At 45.7% G+C, this 16,814-nt stretch overlaps 1 protein-coding gene across 1 annotated transcript in view; it reads left to right on the top strand.

Moving 5' to 3' along the window:
• LOC144506092 (uncharacterized) overlaps positions 1-15,437 on the top strand; it is an 88,253-nt gene extending 72,816 nt beyond the window's left edge. The window contains exons 9-15 of the mRNA XM_078231908.1: positions 377-596; positions 3,153-3,290; positions 3,379-3,513; positions 4,498-4,578; positions 11,009-11,121; positions 14,337-14,532; positions 15,241-15,437. Coding sequence (XP_078088034.1) covers positions 377-596; positions 3,153-3,290; positions 3,379-3,513; positions 4,498-4,578; positions 11,009-11,121; positions 14,337-14,532; positions 15,241-15,437 — 1,080 coding nt within the window. The remainder of the gene's footprint in view (positions 1-376; positions 597-3,152; positions 3,291-3,378; positions 3,514-4,497; positions 4,579-11,008; positions 11,122-14,336; positions 14,533-15,240) is intronic.
• The last annotated feature ends 1,377 nt before the right edge of the window (positions 15,438-16,814 follow it).

Below are 16,814 nucleotides of genomic sequence, written 5' to 3'. Positions count from 1 at the left end.
GACAATGGCTTTCTGGTCATCAGTCGATTCATAATTCCAGATATTGTTTATTGAATTCAAATTCCTCCATCTGCTGTGTCAAGATTCAAAGGCGGGTTTCCCAGAGCATTCGCTGAGTGTCTGGATTGATAGTCTCATGATAATATCACTAGGTCATCACCTCCCTTGCCTTTGCTTTCTGTGGGAAGTAGAACTTGTGCCAAGTGTTCCCCATTGACTATGAAGAGAACTTCCTTACTCATATGTACATACAATTGAGGGATGGATTGGGAAGCCTTGCCTTTTTGGAAAAGTATAAAAGAGCCTTTGATTCAGACTCATATTCTGTGGCAAAAACAGTTATTTCTGAAATAGATTCTTGTTTGCTTCATTTCAGTTGATGAAAGGCCTGAGTCCAGCGATCCAGGCTTTAATCAGGAATAGAAAACTGACAATCACTGTCGTATCTATTGAAGAAGGCAGTGTGGTCGTTAACTTTGAGATGGCATCATCAACAAACGTGACTGTCCCTGTATCTGACATCAAACAATCAGTCGCTGATTCTTTAGCCAACAGTTCAGTGTTCGCTGTAGACCTTCAAAACACAACCATTTCAGGTAAGGAATTCCACAGCGAGCATTTCAATCACTTACTTCAGAGACCTTGGGAAAGTTCTGGAAGAATGAGGAAAGGTGGGAGATGAGGTTCCTGTTAAAGAACAGAAGGGAGAGAAATTTGAATCATAAAGTGGATGGATGATTCCAAACTTGGCTTTTCAAATCCTGATATGTTCAGGAAGAAGGGAATAATGAGGATTGGTTAGAGTTCCACAGATTTGGGATTCCTGGCAAGGTGTGTATTATAGTGGGTGATGATCTTATAAAATTTGATACCAGCACTTGAATTCAGAACAAAGAGAAAGAGCATGTCAGTCCGGAATAATTTTCAGTTCGGTGGCAATGCTGATATTTCATTGGTATAACTGATATTGTGTCAGAGGTGATTCCATTGATGACATTCTCACCCTGTGCCATATGAATAAATGTAAATCATACAAATCATACAAACCCTACAGTGCAGAAGGAGGCCATTCGGCCCATCGAGTCTGCACCAACCACAATCCCACCCCACATATTTACCCGCTAATTCCTCTAACCTACGCATCCCAGGACTCTAAGGGGCAATTTTTAACCTGGCCAATCAACCTAACCCACACATCTTTGGACTGTGGGAGGAAACCGGAGCACCCGGAGGAAACCCACGCAGACACGAGAAGAATGTGCAAACTCCACACAGACAGTGACCTGAGCCGGGAATCGAACCCGGGACCCTGGAGCTGTGAAGCAGCAGTGCTAACCACTGTGCTACCGTGCCGCCCTAAAATCAAATTTCACCATCTGCCTTGGTGGGATTCGAACCTAGGTTTCAGCGTTACTAATCCTGACACAATACCACTACACCACTGCCTCCCTCACGTTGTATCCACTTTGGTAACAAAATCAGGAAAGCAGATTATTATCTGAATGGCTATAAATTACGAGAGGGGAATGTGCAACAAAATCTGGGTGTCCTCATATACCAGTCACTGAAGATAAGCATGCAGTGCAGCAGGGGGTAAAGAAGGCAAATGGTATGTTGGCCTTCACAGTGAGAGGATTCGAGTACAGGAGCAGGGATATCTTAATGCAATGATACATGGCCGTGGTAAGACCATGAAATATTGCGTGCAGTTTTGGTCTCCTTATCTGATAATGGGTGTTCTGGTTTTAGAGGGAGTGCAGCAAAGATTTATTAGACTGATTCCAGGGATGGTAGGACTGATGTATGAGGAGAGGTTGAGTCGGGTCGGATTATATTCACTGGCGTTTCGAAGAATGAGGGGAGATCACATAGAATCCTTTAAAATCCTAACAGAACTAGACAGGATAGATGCAGAAAGGATGTTCCCGATGGTGGGAGTGTCCAGAATCAGGGGTCACAGTTCAAGGATATGGAGTAAACCTTTTAGAACTGAGATGAAGATAAATTTCTTTATCCTGTGAGTGGTGAGCCTGTGGAATTCACTGTCAGCAGTTGAGGCCTGTTATTACGACCACAGTGGCCACAGGGGATCATCAAAAGATTTACCCATGATCCTTGTGGATTGCGAGCTGCCATGTTGAGTGAGTGGAGGCTCGCCCAATGAGAAGCAGCCAGCTGGGTTTTGGAAGCTTGTAACCAGAGTTGTGAATTCTGAGGTGAAGACAACCTGACTGCAAGCAGTGGGATCGGCCTTTTCCTTTGTTGAACAATAAAGGTTTTGGTGACAGGAAACTGGTGTTTGGTTGAATTACTACCAGGCCAAAACATTGTGTGTTTTCAAGAAGGAGTTAGATTTCGCTCTTGGGGTGAAGGGAATTAATGGAGATGGGGGGGAAGGCAGGATTTGGCTATTAAGTTGGATGATCAGCCATGATCATAATGAATGGTGGAGCAGGCTTGAAGGGCCAAATGGCCTCCTCCTGCTCCTTTTTATCCTGTTTCTTTGTAAGATCAAGTATTTAAGTCCCACTCAAGACCTTGAACAGAAAATCAGTGCTGACACTCCAGTGCAGTACTGCAGCGCGACATTGTCAGAGGTACCGTGTTTCAGTTGAGATATTCACATTTGCTTCTATTGTGGATGATAGGATTCCATGGTACTAGCAAACAAAGGATATCTTCCTCCAATCAACCTTAACCCAGATTCAGACAGTGTGAACTTCTCCATTTCCTGCACCATCCATCCTTATGCCAACTCTCAATGTGATTCCCAATTCAATGCCTGTTTATGTCACATTGCGAGTAGTTTCGTGCTTTAGGTTTGTATCTTTTGAAAGCTGGGATTAAAGTCCTCACAGTTATTTCACTCAGGACTTCTGTCACCAGAAGAGAATGTCGACCTTCATTCTTTCTGACTGGTTTAAAACTGACAGCGTTATCCAGTTCATGTCACATTCTCCATCTCTCCGTGCTGTTTGGGGGTGTTTCTGATGAATTGTTCCCCACCATTAGGAGATGACATTTCGAACGGAGTAAAGTGAGGAATGAGGAGTCACATGAAACTCCATAATTATCAATTCTTCAGATACTCCCAGCTGGTTAAATTCAGACTGAAGCAGTGTTCTAACACAGATCTTTCCCCTTCATTACAGACAAAGACAGCTGCCAGCCAGGGCAGAATGACTGTTCAGGTAATGGAACTTGTATCAGACTGAACGCAACGTACACCTGTAAGTGTAAGGCTGGGTTCAACGACACAAGCCCCAATGTACCTGGAAGGACATGTGAAGGTAGGACATTGTTTGAGTTTGATATTACTTTAAATCATTGGTTAAAGTTACATTTACCCTGATAGCTGTGATCTAATTCTTGTTTCAGACATTGACGAGTGTCAGACTAGGAACACGTGCTCTGATTTATCCGTCTGCATGAACACTCCAGGGAATTTCTCGTGCAGCTGTTTCCAGGGGATTGTAGATAGCAATCCAGCAAACCCAGGAACACAGTGCCGAGGTAAAGATCTGAACTGTTTAAACCAGAAGTCATGAGATAATAAGGAATGTGAAAGTGCGTCAACATGAATCATGGTGATATTAATGTGTGAATGCTTCACATGTTCATCATAGAGTCATAGAGAAATACAGGGGTGGTACATTGTCATTTCTTTTCTCACTCAAGGAACCAATGGGCAAATTCTGAAAAGATAATGGGTGGGATTTTTCAGCCCTTCCAGTTGGCAGGATCTTCTTGTCCCACCATAGGTGATCTCCCCACCCCTCCTCCTCCCACTTTCCCGTGCTGGGTTCCGTGACAGTGGAACTGGCCAACCATGCAAAACGGCATCAGCATGTGTGGGACCGGGAGAACCCAGTGGCAGTCAATGGACATTTGTCACTGGAAAACACGTTGTATTGGGGCTGGAAAATCCCATCCAATGATTGGCCAAACTTTTAACTGAATTTCAAAAAAAAAGGTTGCGGTATTAAAGAACAATTGCTGAGCAAAAGTAAAGCAATGTCATCGCAATAAATTGATACGTTTAAAAAATCAATGGAAATGACCAGTGGACCTGATATCTCCATCATGCCTGTTGCTCTCAAGGCTTCTTGCTGGGATTGGAGCCTCTCTACACCACACAAATGCCAGTAGACCATTCCAGAGGAATTGCCTTTTCTCCTATGATTATAGATAGTCTATGGTCAATTGTTTGTTGATTATAAATAGTCCACCCAGCTCCTGTTCCACACATATCCTGGATAGAACCGTGGGTCACATTCCTCTCTCCCAAGTTCAGAACTGATCTCCCATTTGGGATCAGATAACTCAACACAGACTGAGGATAGAGGAGTGCAGTCAGCAGGCTGATATTCTTAATCATGCATTAAGCAGGGTTTTTATCCATCAGAAGAATTCAAAGGTCTTTTTGAATGATGTGTTGATATTTCATTGACCCATCAAAAGTATTCATGACGAAAATGTTCAATTTGTAACCTACAGATCCTAATACCTGTTTCGTAAATCAGATGAATATCTGTGATTTGTCTAAATGCTCAACGATGGTGGTCAGTGAATGCAGCAGTAAGTATCTTTATCTTCACAGGTCTTTGTCTGTGATGCTGTCCAGATCTGTTCCTACATCCAGTCCAGTTCTCTTTGCAAAATTTGCTTTAAGTACTTTAATTATATTTGTAAATTAGCAAATCATTGTCACAGTAATGCTGGTGAGTTATTATGAATGTAACTTATTTCCCCTTCATGAACACGAACATTTTATAAATCACAACCTGTCCACGGCTTGAACTCTGTTCTCTGGAGAAGTTTCTCCAACAACTTCTCAGATTGCAAAGTAAGTTTCAGGTGAAGACTTTTCCTTCTCAAGGCAGTCCATCATCCATCAATAGTCTTTCTCTCCGTCACAGCCTTTTCTATTCTCTGCATCATTGTTTTTCCTGAATTTCCCACTGTTGTTCCCTCCTTATTGTTTGATTATACTTCCTTCAGCTAGTTTTATGGTTACTTCTATCAATTTCAAAAATATCATTGAAATGTATCGCATAGAAGGGGACAAGTGGATATCCAGCCTTATCCCTTTTTCCAGCGCTGGCTCCAGAGCTTTGGAGGTTCATATCCAAGTTCCTTTTCAATGTAACGAGAGTTCTGCCTCTGCTACAACTTCAGGCAATGAATTCCAAATCCTTCTCATCCTCTGGGTGAAAACATTTCTCGTTGAATTCACACGAAACTTTTTTCCTGCATCTGTGCATCTGGTTAGGACCCCTCAACCAAAGAAATAGGGGCTTCTTATCCACTCTATACAAACCATTCATAATGTTACATCTGTAACCCCCTGCTGACCACTATATGGGGCTACTATTTAAATATTCAATCAACAGGATCCCGAATTCCTAGCGGTTGATGTTGATTTGGCTAATTCCCTGTTTACCCATAAATGTCAGTACTGTAATCGGAATATCAAAAATAAATTTAATAACAAATAGAATTAACAGACATAAAACAGTGAGCTCTGATCTATAACCGTTGGGGCCCATCCGTTGGTGCACACATGGGGAAACTCATCCTCAGTAACACTTTGTAGATACTGTTCCAGTTGGATTGTATAGTCCCCACCAGTTACTCACCACACACACACACAGTCCAGAAGAGACACACGTGTGGAAGATGATGCCGCAGGAGGCAGAGGTGCCGCGAGCTATCCGTGCAGCAACGTAGGTCGAGTGCGCTGAAGGCTGTCCTCCTCGGCAGTAATGAAAAGAACAGGCAGGGGAACGCCTGGCTGCCTCTCACTCCAAACTGAATTCTCACTGCCTGGCTGCCTCTCACTCCAAACTGAATTCTCACTGCCTGGCTGCCTCTCACTCCAAACCGAATTCTCACTGCCTGGGAAAAGCTCTCCCTCTGCTTTTTTCTCTCTTCAGCTCTGCACACTCCCTGCCTTACTCCACAGCTGCTTCACTTCCTGGCACCTTTTTTTCCTCCCGCCCCCAGAGCAATCCCATTGGCCCAGCCCACATCACTCAACCAACAGCATCCTGTTCACAGCACCCGCCTGGCAAACAGGACACTGAAACCCACAAGGGACAAAGAACACTGGTAAATGTCTTCCCCACAAATTTTCCTCAGTCCCTTACACATCCTTAAATGATGGCCTGATTTTTGAGTCCTGCGTTGGTGTTATGGTCCAGGTCACAACCTCCAAAATCTTTTTGGAGCCTGCCTGGGTCATATTTTGCATCTTGAATTTGACTAGGATAGTCATGAAATGTTTCACTTCAGGTATGATTCAAATGACCCACTAGGGAGCTTTTATCAAACAAAGTTTATTTAAGAATATAGTTAACATGCATAGTAAGAAAATTAGCAAGAACCTTTATCAATTGCAAACAAGAAACAAAACAACCACTATAATGTATAACCCTTAACAAAGATGCCTAATGAGTTTCAATCAAACCAAAACCCTTGCCATAGATGAAACACTTCAAATAGGTTCAATACAGCAATATAGAATTCATTGCCTGAAAGAGTAGCAGAGGCAGAACTCTTGTTACATTGAAAAGGAGGTTTGATATGAACCTCGAAGGATATGGAGCCAGAGCTGGAAAAGGGGATAAGGCTGCGTATCCACTTGTCCTCCTTCTATGTGATACATTTCAATGATATTTTTGAAATCGATAGAAGTAACCAGGAATACAGCAATACAGCAATACTGCTCACGTGATAATGGAAATTGAGTCCTTTGGTTGAGGTCTGCAGTTCTCTGGATTCACTCTGAACAGTTTGAAGACAAGACAGCTTCCCAAAACATCAGAGGGACTTTGGTTCAGCCCCCAACAACAGCAGATCTTCACCCTTCAGGAAAACAAGAGAATTTCCAAAGAAAATAAAAAGCGGGGAGAGAGAGAGACTTCTGTTCAGCTTGCTGTCCCTGTTAAAACCCAACTGCAGCTCAGAACTGAAAATAAAGCCTCAAACTCACTGGGAAAAAACCTGTCCTAAAACACATGACCATCCTCCCAACAATGCAGGCTCATAAAACTAATCCCAGAGTAAACACAAACCACTTAAGTAACAATAAAAGGATTCATCGTAGTCAACCCGGCAACATAATGACATCAGCTAAGACTGTGAGCTGAGAAACACTGACTGTGAGAGCTGCAGAGATCATGATTTAAAAAAACATCTCTTAAAGATACACTAATGTCACAGTCAGGAACGCGGAGTTGGGACAATTCGTGGCTCTGCAAACTCAACCCAAGGGAAGTGCCCCGGAAGATTGGGCTTTAAGTTCAGAGGAGTGGATGAAAGTGAGAGTGGTTTTGAATGATCCCAGAATGAGTGCAGAGGCAGCAGGTGTGGAAACAATCTGTGTGGATTGCCTCCCTCAGGGTGCCGGCATTATCACAGATTTAAGAAACATAAATTAGCCATCCATCCCACATTCCTCATGCCCTCTCACCATTGCCCCTCCCCACCCCCTCGCTCCCCCCCCCCATCCAAAACACACTCATCTTACCCCACCCATGCTAACCCATTCCTAATCATGGCCCATGGGGGGATCTCCCTTGTGAAACTTATGGCTCCTGTCACTCAAAGCACTTCAAAGAGGTTTCAGAGCAGCTGGGGCTTATGAGAGAAAGCAAGGGGATCTCCTTCGTGAAACTGAATGCTCCTGTCAATCAAAGCACTTCAAAGAGGTTTGTTAACACCTGGGGCTTCTGAAACCAAGAAAGAGCAATCCTTTAATTTGGTGGCTTCCAGGTGTTCGGGGTGTGGGGGTGGGGCAGGGAGAGTGAGGGGTGCATGAATATTAATGAGATCAGGTCACTTCAAAGTTTTACAGAACACAGACAATAATAAAGACTTTTACCAGAAAAGTGTCTGAAATCAGCATCCCCAGAATGATTTCCACATTCTCAAGGGCAACAAGGAGAAGTGCAGCCACAAGAACTCCATCCCAAGGAAGACTACCAAGGTACAACCCCTTACCCCAAGCCCCCACCAATGCACAGGTCCCTGAGCGGACCACTCCTTCTGTAGTCTGAGAGCCGCAGAGGACACTGTGGGCACAGTTGGAGACAGCACTTACCTCCTTGCCACCCACTCTCCCTCCCCTCAGAGTCTGTGGTTCCTGGTCCCCACTTGTCAGGACGAGGAGAGATTAGCGCCATAGAAATTAAAGCGGGGTTGGGCGGAGCGGGGGGGCTGGCAGGTGGGGGGTGGGCGAAGGGGGATGGTGCGGGATCATACCCAGGGGCCAAATCATCCGGCCTCAAAGCCGGTAATTATATTTCACAGAATCACAGGATGCTACAGTGCAGAAAAGGCCCTCCGGCCCATCGAGTCTGCACCGAAACATGAAATTCACCAAAGATCCTTAGACAGCACCTTCCAAACCCATGATCACTTCCATCTAAAAGGACAAGGGCAGCAGAAACATGGGAACACCACCACCTGCAAGTTCTCCTCCAAGCCATTCACCATCCTGACTTGGAAATATATCGCTGTTTCTTCGCAGTCGCTGGTCAAAATCCTGGATTTCCATCCCTAACGGCATAGAATCATAGAATCATAGAAACCCTACAGTACAGAAAGAGGCCATTCGGCCCATCGAGTCTGCACCAACCACTATCCCACCCAGGCCCTACCCCCATATCCCTACATATTTTACCCACTAATCCCTCGAACCTACACGTCTCAGGACACTAAGGGGCAATTTTAGCATGGCCAATCAACCTAACCCGCACATCTTTGGACTGTGGGAGGAAACCGGAGCACCCGGAGGAAACCCACGCAGACACGAGGAGAATGTGCAAACTCCACACAGACAGTGACCCGAGGCATTGTGGGTCAACCCACAGCACATGGACTGCAGGGATCCAAGAAGGCAACTCACCACCACCTTCTCAAGGGCACCTAGGGATGGGCAATAAGCCAGCGATGCCCATGTCCCACAAATGAATAAAAAAAAAGAAAGGTCCTGACCTGTCCATCTAACTCCATTTGCCAGCACTTGACCCATAGCCTTGAATGTTACGATGTGCCAAGTGTTCACCCAGGTACTTTTTAAAGGATGCGAGGCATCCCACCTCCACCACCCTCCTAGGCAGCGCATTCCAGACCCTCACCACCCTCTGGGTAAAAGGTTTTTTCCTCAATTCCCCCCGAAACCTCCCACCCCTCACTTTTAACTTGTGTCCCCTCGTAACTGACCCCTCAACTAAAGGGAACAGCTGCTCCCTATCCACCCAGTCCATGCCTCTCATAATCTTGAACACTTCAATCAGGTCATCCCGATATTTAAATGGATTTAAATTATTTCTGATCAGGTGAGTACCTGATCCCACCAGGTACAGCAGGCCAGGAGACTAACAACAAACTCGATGCCTGGCAAGAATCCTGATTCGCACTCTCGCCAGATTCAACAGGCCATTGGAAATCACAGCTGGAACTTGTGACCCGGAGAATCACCCCCTAAGTTTACTTTGGGGAAAATAGATTGGAAGGGAGGGTGGAAAAATGAAGAAAAAAGGAACAGTGAGGATTGAGGCCTTGTGTGAAAATTGAAAGGATTGAAAGAGAGAGCTTGAGAGAACATGGGTTGTAAAGGAGCATGCGAGTTGAAAGACGTTAAGAGAGGTGGTGGAGAGGTGAGTGGAAAGCATGAGTAGGTTGCGAGAGAGCGAGATTGTGCAAGATGTGAATCGAATGAGAGTTAGGGTTGAAACAAAGAGAGAGGAGGGTGTGAGTGGGTGTTGATGAGGGATATATAGAGAGAGGGAGCAATGATGTCTACATGACATGTTTGCAGCAACACTTCTCAATGTTGGCTGGGATTCTCCCAAACAAATTCTAAGCATCGAATTCATGTAAAGACTGGAATAAATCCTGCTGGTTTTTTTCAGTGGGATTTTTAAAATTAATCTCCCACACACTGTGCACAGAGTGCCCCAGCATGAATATCATTAAAGCAAATTACTGCGGATGCTGGAATCTGAAACACAAACAGAAAATACTGGGCCTATTCGCACTGGAGGGGCCAGCAGCATAGTGCAGAGTGGGACACTAAGCATGCACTGATCCATCAATGCCGAGATCGGCGCAACAGCCCCGCAGTGACGGCCTCCCGATCGCTGGCCAGCCCCGCGACCCTGCAACACTGGCCATGCGACCCCCCACCCCACCCCCCAGATCTTTGGCCTCCCGGACATGTCCGGACTAGCCTTGACATGCCCTCTCCCCCCCGCCTCTCCCCCCAACCCCCCCCCCCCCCCCCACTCCCCCCCCCCCCCCCGGCCCACCTTAATCTCCTCCCCCCTGCATCCCGATCTCCCAGTACACGCCCACCGGCAGCGCCAAGGTGCCCCCCCCCGGGCAGTGCCAGGTGCCTCCACGGTCCCCCTTTCACTCCAGCGGGGTCCCCGCAAGTGCCAGCACTTGGCCCATAGGAGTGAAACACTCCTGGCGGGAGGTGAAGGGTGGACCCTAGCGGGCCCGGGGACTACAGTCCTGGGTCGGTGAATGATATTTAAATAATCATTTAAATAACTTATGCAGCTCCGCACCAATTCCTAGCACTGAGCTGACGGTGCCAGAAATCCGGCGGTCGGAGACTCGCGGAGGCCGTGGCATCCAGCGGAAAGCTCGTTACACGGCCCAGCCCGCCGCGCTGAATTAAATACAATAACAAAGAGAACATCAAGAATTATTTGTTGAACTATGTCAGCACGGCCATGGCTAATTACCCCACCACCCTCAGTTTGACATCGGGACGACACTTAGGCTGGGATTTTCCCATCCCACCATGGCGGGACCCGCTGGAGGGAATGCGGTGAGACAGGGAAAAGTCCACTGACGTTAAGACGGACCGGATAATCCCAGTGGCAGGCAAGGCTGGAAAATCCCGCGCTTAAGCGTGACAACCCGGATGCAATTCCCGCTGAAGACTGACTTGTAACAGTGAGTAACGATTGGCTGACTCTTGTGTCCACAGATCGAAAAGCATTCAGAATGAAGGCGACATTGAGGTCCCGAAAATTCAACAACGAGCTAAAGAATCCCAGCAGTGCGGCCTACAGGAAATTATCGGCTGAAATTACAAGCGCGGTAAGTGAAAAACAACAATCTGCCTTCACAGTTGAGGCCTGAGGGCAGACCCCAGCTGGTGTGAACGGCAACAGTTCAGCTGTTTTATTTAACTGATTTAATGTTCACTTTTCTGAAACTGCCTCAGACACGAGGCTCCCTCGTGTTCTCTTTGTTGTCCAGCCAGCATTGGCCTCTCTTGGTGGCATTGTCGAAGTTCCAGAGCTGCCTCGAATCGGGTGGGTAGTGGTGAAAAGTCAGGCCATTCACATCCTTAACTGGCCTTCACCCACTGCCTGCCCGCTCTTAATGACCCCCTCCTGCCAACATCAGAGGTAAGTCCCACTTCCTGCCTGGGTGTCCCAGCTACCCAAAATCCATCCCAGTGACGGGACCTCCACCTCTCCAGTAAAATTTCACCTAAAACACAGATTTTGACCCTTTGAAAGAATGCATCTTGGACAATATCCGATCAGTTATATGGAGTACAGGAATCCAGCCTCAGAGTTGGTTGCTTACTGGTGTTTATTGACCAGTATGCATCAGATAAGACCATAAGATATCGGAACAGAATTAGGCCATTCGGCCCATTGAGGCTGCTCTGCCTTTCAATCATGGCTGATGTTTCTCAACCCCATTCTCCCGCCATTTCCAATATCCTTTGATCCCCTTACCAATCAAGAACCTATCGATCTCTGTCTTAAATACACTCAATGATCCGTCCTCCACAGCCTTCTGTGGCAATGAATTTCATAGGTTTACCACCCACTGGCTGAAGAAATTCCGTCTTGTCTTGGTTCTAAAGGGTCGTTCGTCCCTTTATTCTGAAGCTGTGCCCTCAGATCCTAGTGTTCCCACTAATGAAAATATCTTTCCCATGTTCATTATCCTGGCCTTTCAGTAATTTGTAAGTTTCAATGAGATCCTCCCTTATCCTTCCAACCTCCATTGAGTACAGACCCAGTGTCCTCAAATGCTCCTCATACGTCAAAGCCTGTCATTCCCAGGATCATTGCTGTGAAGATAATCTGGACCAAGGCTAGCACATCCTTCCTTAGATATGGGGCCCAAAATTGCTCGCAATACTCCAAATGTGGCCTGACCAGAGCCTTATAACGCCTCAGCAGTTCATCACTGGAGGGTAAATGTTCCCTTGCCTTTCCCCATCAGTTGTATCCATTTCCCTCCATTTGAAATGAATTATTGGCGATAATGTTAGATGATTTCAAATAAAATTCCATTGGACAGCACAGGGGTTAGCACTGCTGCCTCACAGCGCCAGGGACCCGGGTTCAATTCCAGCCTCGGGTCACTGTCTGTGTGGAGTTTACACATTCTCCCCGTGTCTGTGTGGGTTTCCTCCGGGTGCTCCGGTTTCCTCCCACATCTAAAGATGTGCGGATTAGGTTGATTGGCCATGTTAAATTGGCCCTTAGTGTCAGGGGATTAGTAGGGTTAATATGTGGGGTTACGGGAATAGGGCCTGGATGGGATTGTGGTCAGTGCAGACTCCATGGGCTGAATGGCCTCCTTCTGCACTGAATGGAATCTATAGACATTTAATAGACGCTGCAATACTCTGAATCATAAGGAGGAAAGGACTTGCCATTGGCTGTGAAAAATAGAAAATGCTACAAATTCACAGCAGATCCATTAACAACATAAAGATGACTCTCAGGAATGGGGAGTGAGCTGCATCGTAACATTGATACAAATAAAGGGGGAAGGGGACAACAAGAGGTTGTTTTTAAATATTACCCATCTACATAAAGTGTGATAAAAGCAAATTACTGCGGATGCTGGAATCTGAAACACAAACAGAAAATGCTGAAAATTTTCAGAAGGTTTGGCAGCATCCGTGCAGAGAGAATAGAGCCAACGTTTCAAGTCTGGATGACTCTTCGTCAGAGCTGAAGACAAGTGGAAATAGGATGAGTTTATACTGTTGTGGTGAGGGAGGGTGGGGGGAGGTTGGGGGCTGTGGGGGCTGGATGGAGGGTCAGCGATAGGCGGAAGCAAGGGAGAGACTGACAAAGATGTCATGGATAAAAATGCAAAGGGAATGTCCACAGTGGCGGTCATTGAACAAAGAACAAAGAAAATTACAGCACAGGAACAGGCCCTTTGGCCCTCCAAGCCTGCACTGACCATGCTGCCCGACTGAACTAAAACCCCCTACCCTTCCAGCGACCATATCCCTCCATTCCCATCCTATTCATGTATCTGTCAAGGCGCCTCTTAAAACTCTCTATCGTATCTGCTTCCACTACCTCCCCCAGCAGCAAGTTCCAGGCACCCACCACCCTCTGTGTAAAAAACTAGCCTTGTACACTTCCTTTAAACCTTGCCCCTCACGCCTTAAACCTGTGCCCCCTAGTAATTGACTTTTCCCCCCTGGGAAAAAGCTTCTGACTATCCACTCTGTCCATGCCCCTCATAATCTTGTAGACTTCTATCAACTCGTCCCTCAACCTCTGTCGTTCCAGTGAGAACAAACCAAGTTTTTCCAAGCTCTCCTCATAGCTAATGCCCTCCATACCAGGCAACATCTGGTCAAGAAGGGTGCTGATGGCGGTCCTTTAAGATGTCAGAGGGTGATAATGGCAAAGCAAAAGGAAACAGTGTGTCAAAGGACAAGCTAAAATAGATAACAGTTGGCCTTGGTGAGGTGGGTCATTGTGGCAGCACAGCGGCACAGTGGTTAGCACTGCTGTCCACAGTGCCAGGGACCTGGATTCAATTCCAGCCTTGGATAGATGCCTCTGTGGAGTTTGGTTCTAATTCTCTCATTGATATTAGAACAAATGGCATCAGTTGGAACTTACTGCTTCTGTATATTATTTTAAATTAAAACAAGTGATTTTCCACCAAACCCTCTAGCTGAGTAACAGGGTTTATTTATGGATTCTGTTCTCCAGTAATTAACTTATCGTGATTCAGTGTTAATTGTTAAACGTGGGTTCCAACTGCCAATCTAAACTCGATAGGAAACGGTGATGAAGATTTCAGTCCTTGAGATATCTGTGCCTATGGCAACTGTGGTCTCATTGTGAAGATGAGAATGGTGCTAGAATTGTAACATGGGGGTAGCCCTAGCATTGCCAGCTCAAACATAATCTCCATCACTAAAGAGGTGGGTGAATGGATGAATGGAACTGGGAGATATTCTTAACAATGGTTGTTGATGTTCTCCTTATTATTGTAGCAATATTAATATTCGTGTTTATTCTTTTCAGGTTGTACAAACAGTACAAAGTCAACTGAAGGATGACAATTTTAATATCACCATCATTGGCTTTGAAAGTGGAAGTGTGATCGTGAATCTCCTGGCTTTTCTGAGCCCCAACTCAAATGTCACCACAGAAAAGCTGCAAAGTGCTTTTGCCAATGCTCTCAAAGCCGTGGATAACCAAAGCTCCGTCACTGTAACAGGTAGGCATTCTGATAATCTCAGAAAGAAAGAACTCGCATTTAAATAGCACCCTTCACATCCTCAGAATCACCCAAGGTGTTTGAAACAAAATGCATTGCAACTTCTCCAGGTCCAGACTGCTTGGGACCAAGTCATTTCTGGCTTTTGGATGTTTCTGGATCATAGAATGAGATCACAAAGCCAAACCACAAGTGTGTGAACTGGCAAACGCTGCAGATATATATATATATACTTTTTTTACATGAAGCATAAAACAGTGACAAGACATAATAAAGTGGTAATAAAATTTGTTTTGCTGACCCAAATACCATAACCAAATTCTCCACCCTTGTCCGTGGCTGGGATTCTCCAGTCCCGCTGCTGTGTGCCAAATTCTTCGTTCTCACTGACAGCGGAAAGCAGGGTGTGTTCCTTTGTGCCAGGTATGATTCCAACCAGTGGAGGGTTTTCCCACTGACTCCAGTTTTGCTCGGGCTCCTCGATGCCACACTCGCCCAAATGCTGCCTTGATGTTAAGGGCAGTCACACTCACCTCACTTTGGCAGTTTCAGCTCTTTTTACCACGTTTGATCCAGGGCTGTGATGAGAACTCTACTGGCTTGGGATGGGACATGCAATCAGAAAACTCCCCTCTATCAGTATAGTTTCCAGAGTGTTGCTGAGTCACATAGGTCTTTAAATACATTTTCTAACCTATCTTGTTCCAGGTACTACACAAGCATCGACTGCGACCCCAACTCAGCCTCAGACCATTTCTACAGTGCAGATTCAACCAGGATTTTCCGGATTCCGTGTAGCCACGATAATACTGGGAGTTTTTCTAGGTTTGGCTCTGCTGATTGTTGCAACAATGATAATTGCAAATTTCTGTATGCTGAAGAAATATGAGTCGTTTTCCTTTTAATCTTTTAATACACCCTCCCATTTACACCGTTCAGTCGTATAGTTTGACATGGGAAAATCCAAAATGGACACACTCATTTGCTTGGGGTTTATACGGTAATTAGAACCGATCTTTAAAATTTGAAAATTTAGGTGAGGAAAATAATGCTAGCAATAATATAAAGGTTCACATATTCCAGCCTCCAGATTGTTGGAGAGATGATTGATTGAAAATGTGCACCGGCACACTGTGGGTCTTCTGCAATGTTAAAATATTGTTATAATACGATGTATAACTCCTGGGTAACTCCAAAACTCTGGACCCTGTTGTATCTCTCTCCTCTCATCTTAAACCTAAGACTTCTAGTTTTAGACTCCCATTTCTTTGGGAAAAGATGTTGATTGATAGATGTATGTTGGTGAGTCATGAGTGGATGAATAACTAACTGAAAGGTTCAGGTGGTTGGGCGGAGAGTTGGGTGAGGTAAATGGGTATGGTGGCCAAGGCTGGCTGGTTGGGGTTAGTTGCTTCAGGTTAAGTGGGGGCGGGGTGGGGAGGAGAGTGGGGGGGAGGGGGTGGTTAGCTTGTGGGGGCCAGGCTCCGAAGCATAGTAGGGTATTTGAAGGGATAGTTAAGAGGGGTCAATGTGAGTGATTGACAAGCTGCCAGAGGCAGTAGTAGAGGCGGGTACAATTTTGTCTTTTAAAAAGCATTTTGACAGTTACATGGGTAAGATGGGTATAGAGGGATATGGGCCAAATTCTGGCAATTGGGACCAGCTTAATGGTAAAAACAGGGCGGCATGGACAAGTTGGGCTGAAGGGCCTGTTTCCATGCTGTAAACCTCTCTGACTCTATGACTCTACCCAATGATTCACCAACATTCATCCATCCATTAATATTCACAATGGACATTTAAACTTACCATACGACAGCTAATGCAGTGAAAGGGGTGTGGGTCCCATCTCCCCCTTGACTCTACTGCCCTGCGACAGAGTTCTCCGAGGGCCATTGCAGTCCATGTTTATGGTATAGCCAAGCTCAGAGGACTTGGCAAGAAATACGGAGCGGCATCGAGGTGAGGGAAAGTCTGAGTGGAGCAGCCATCTGACAATGATTTCCACTCCTCAGAAGATCTGGGCCCATACATAATGTATGATATAGAAAGCAAGAAATGGGAGCTGGAGTAGATCATCAGACCCGCTTGATATGCTCATGATTAATCTTCTACCTCAGTGCCACATCCGTCCACGTTCATCTTGTGTCCTAAATGTCCAAACATCCACTGACCTCAGCCTTGAACATATTCAACAACTGAATATTCAAAACTAGCTGGGGTAGAGAATTCTAAAGATCCACAACCCTTTCAGTAAATCCTAAAAAAGATTGCTCCTAATA

Source organism: Mustelus asterias, chromosome 17 (genome assembly GCF_964213995.1).
Source record: "Mustelus asterias chromosome 17, sMusAst1.hap1.1, whole genome shotgun sequence".
NCBI lineage: Eukaryota > Metazoa > Chordata > Chondrichthyes > Carcharhiniformes > Triakidae > Mustelus > Mustelus asterias.
The sequence above is the reverse complement of the archived record's forward strand: the minus strand, read 5'-3'. Positions and strand labels throughout refer to the sequence as shown.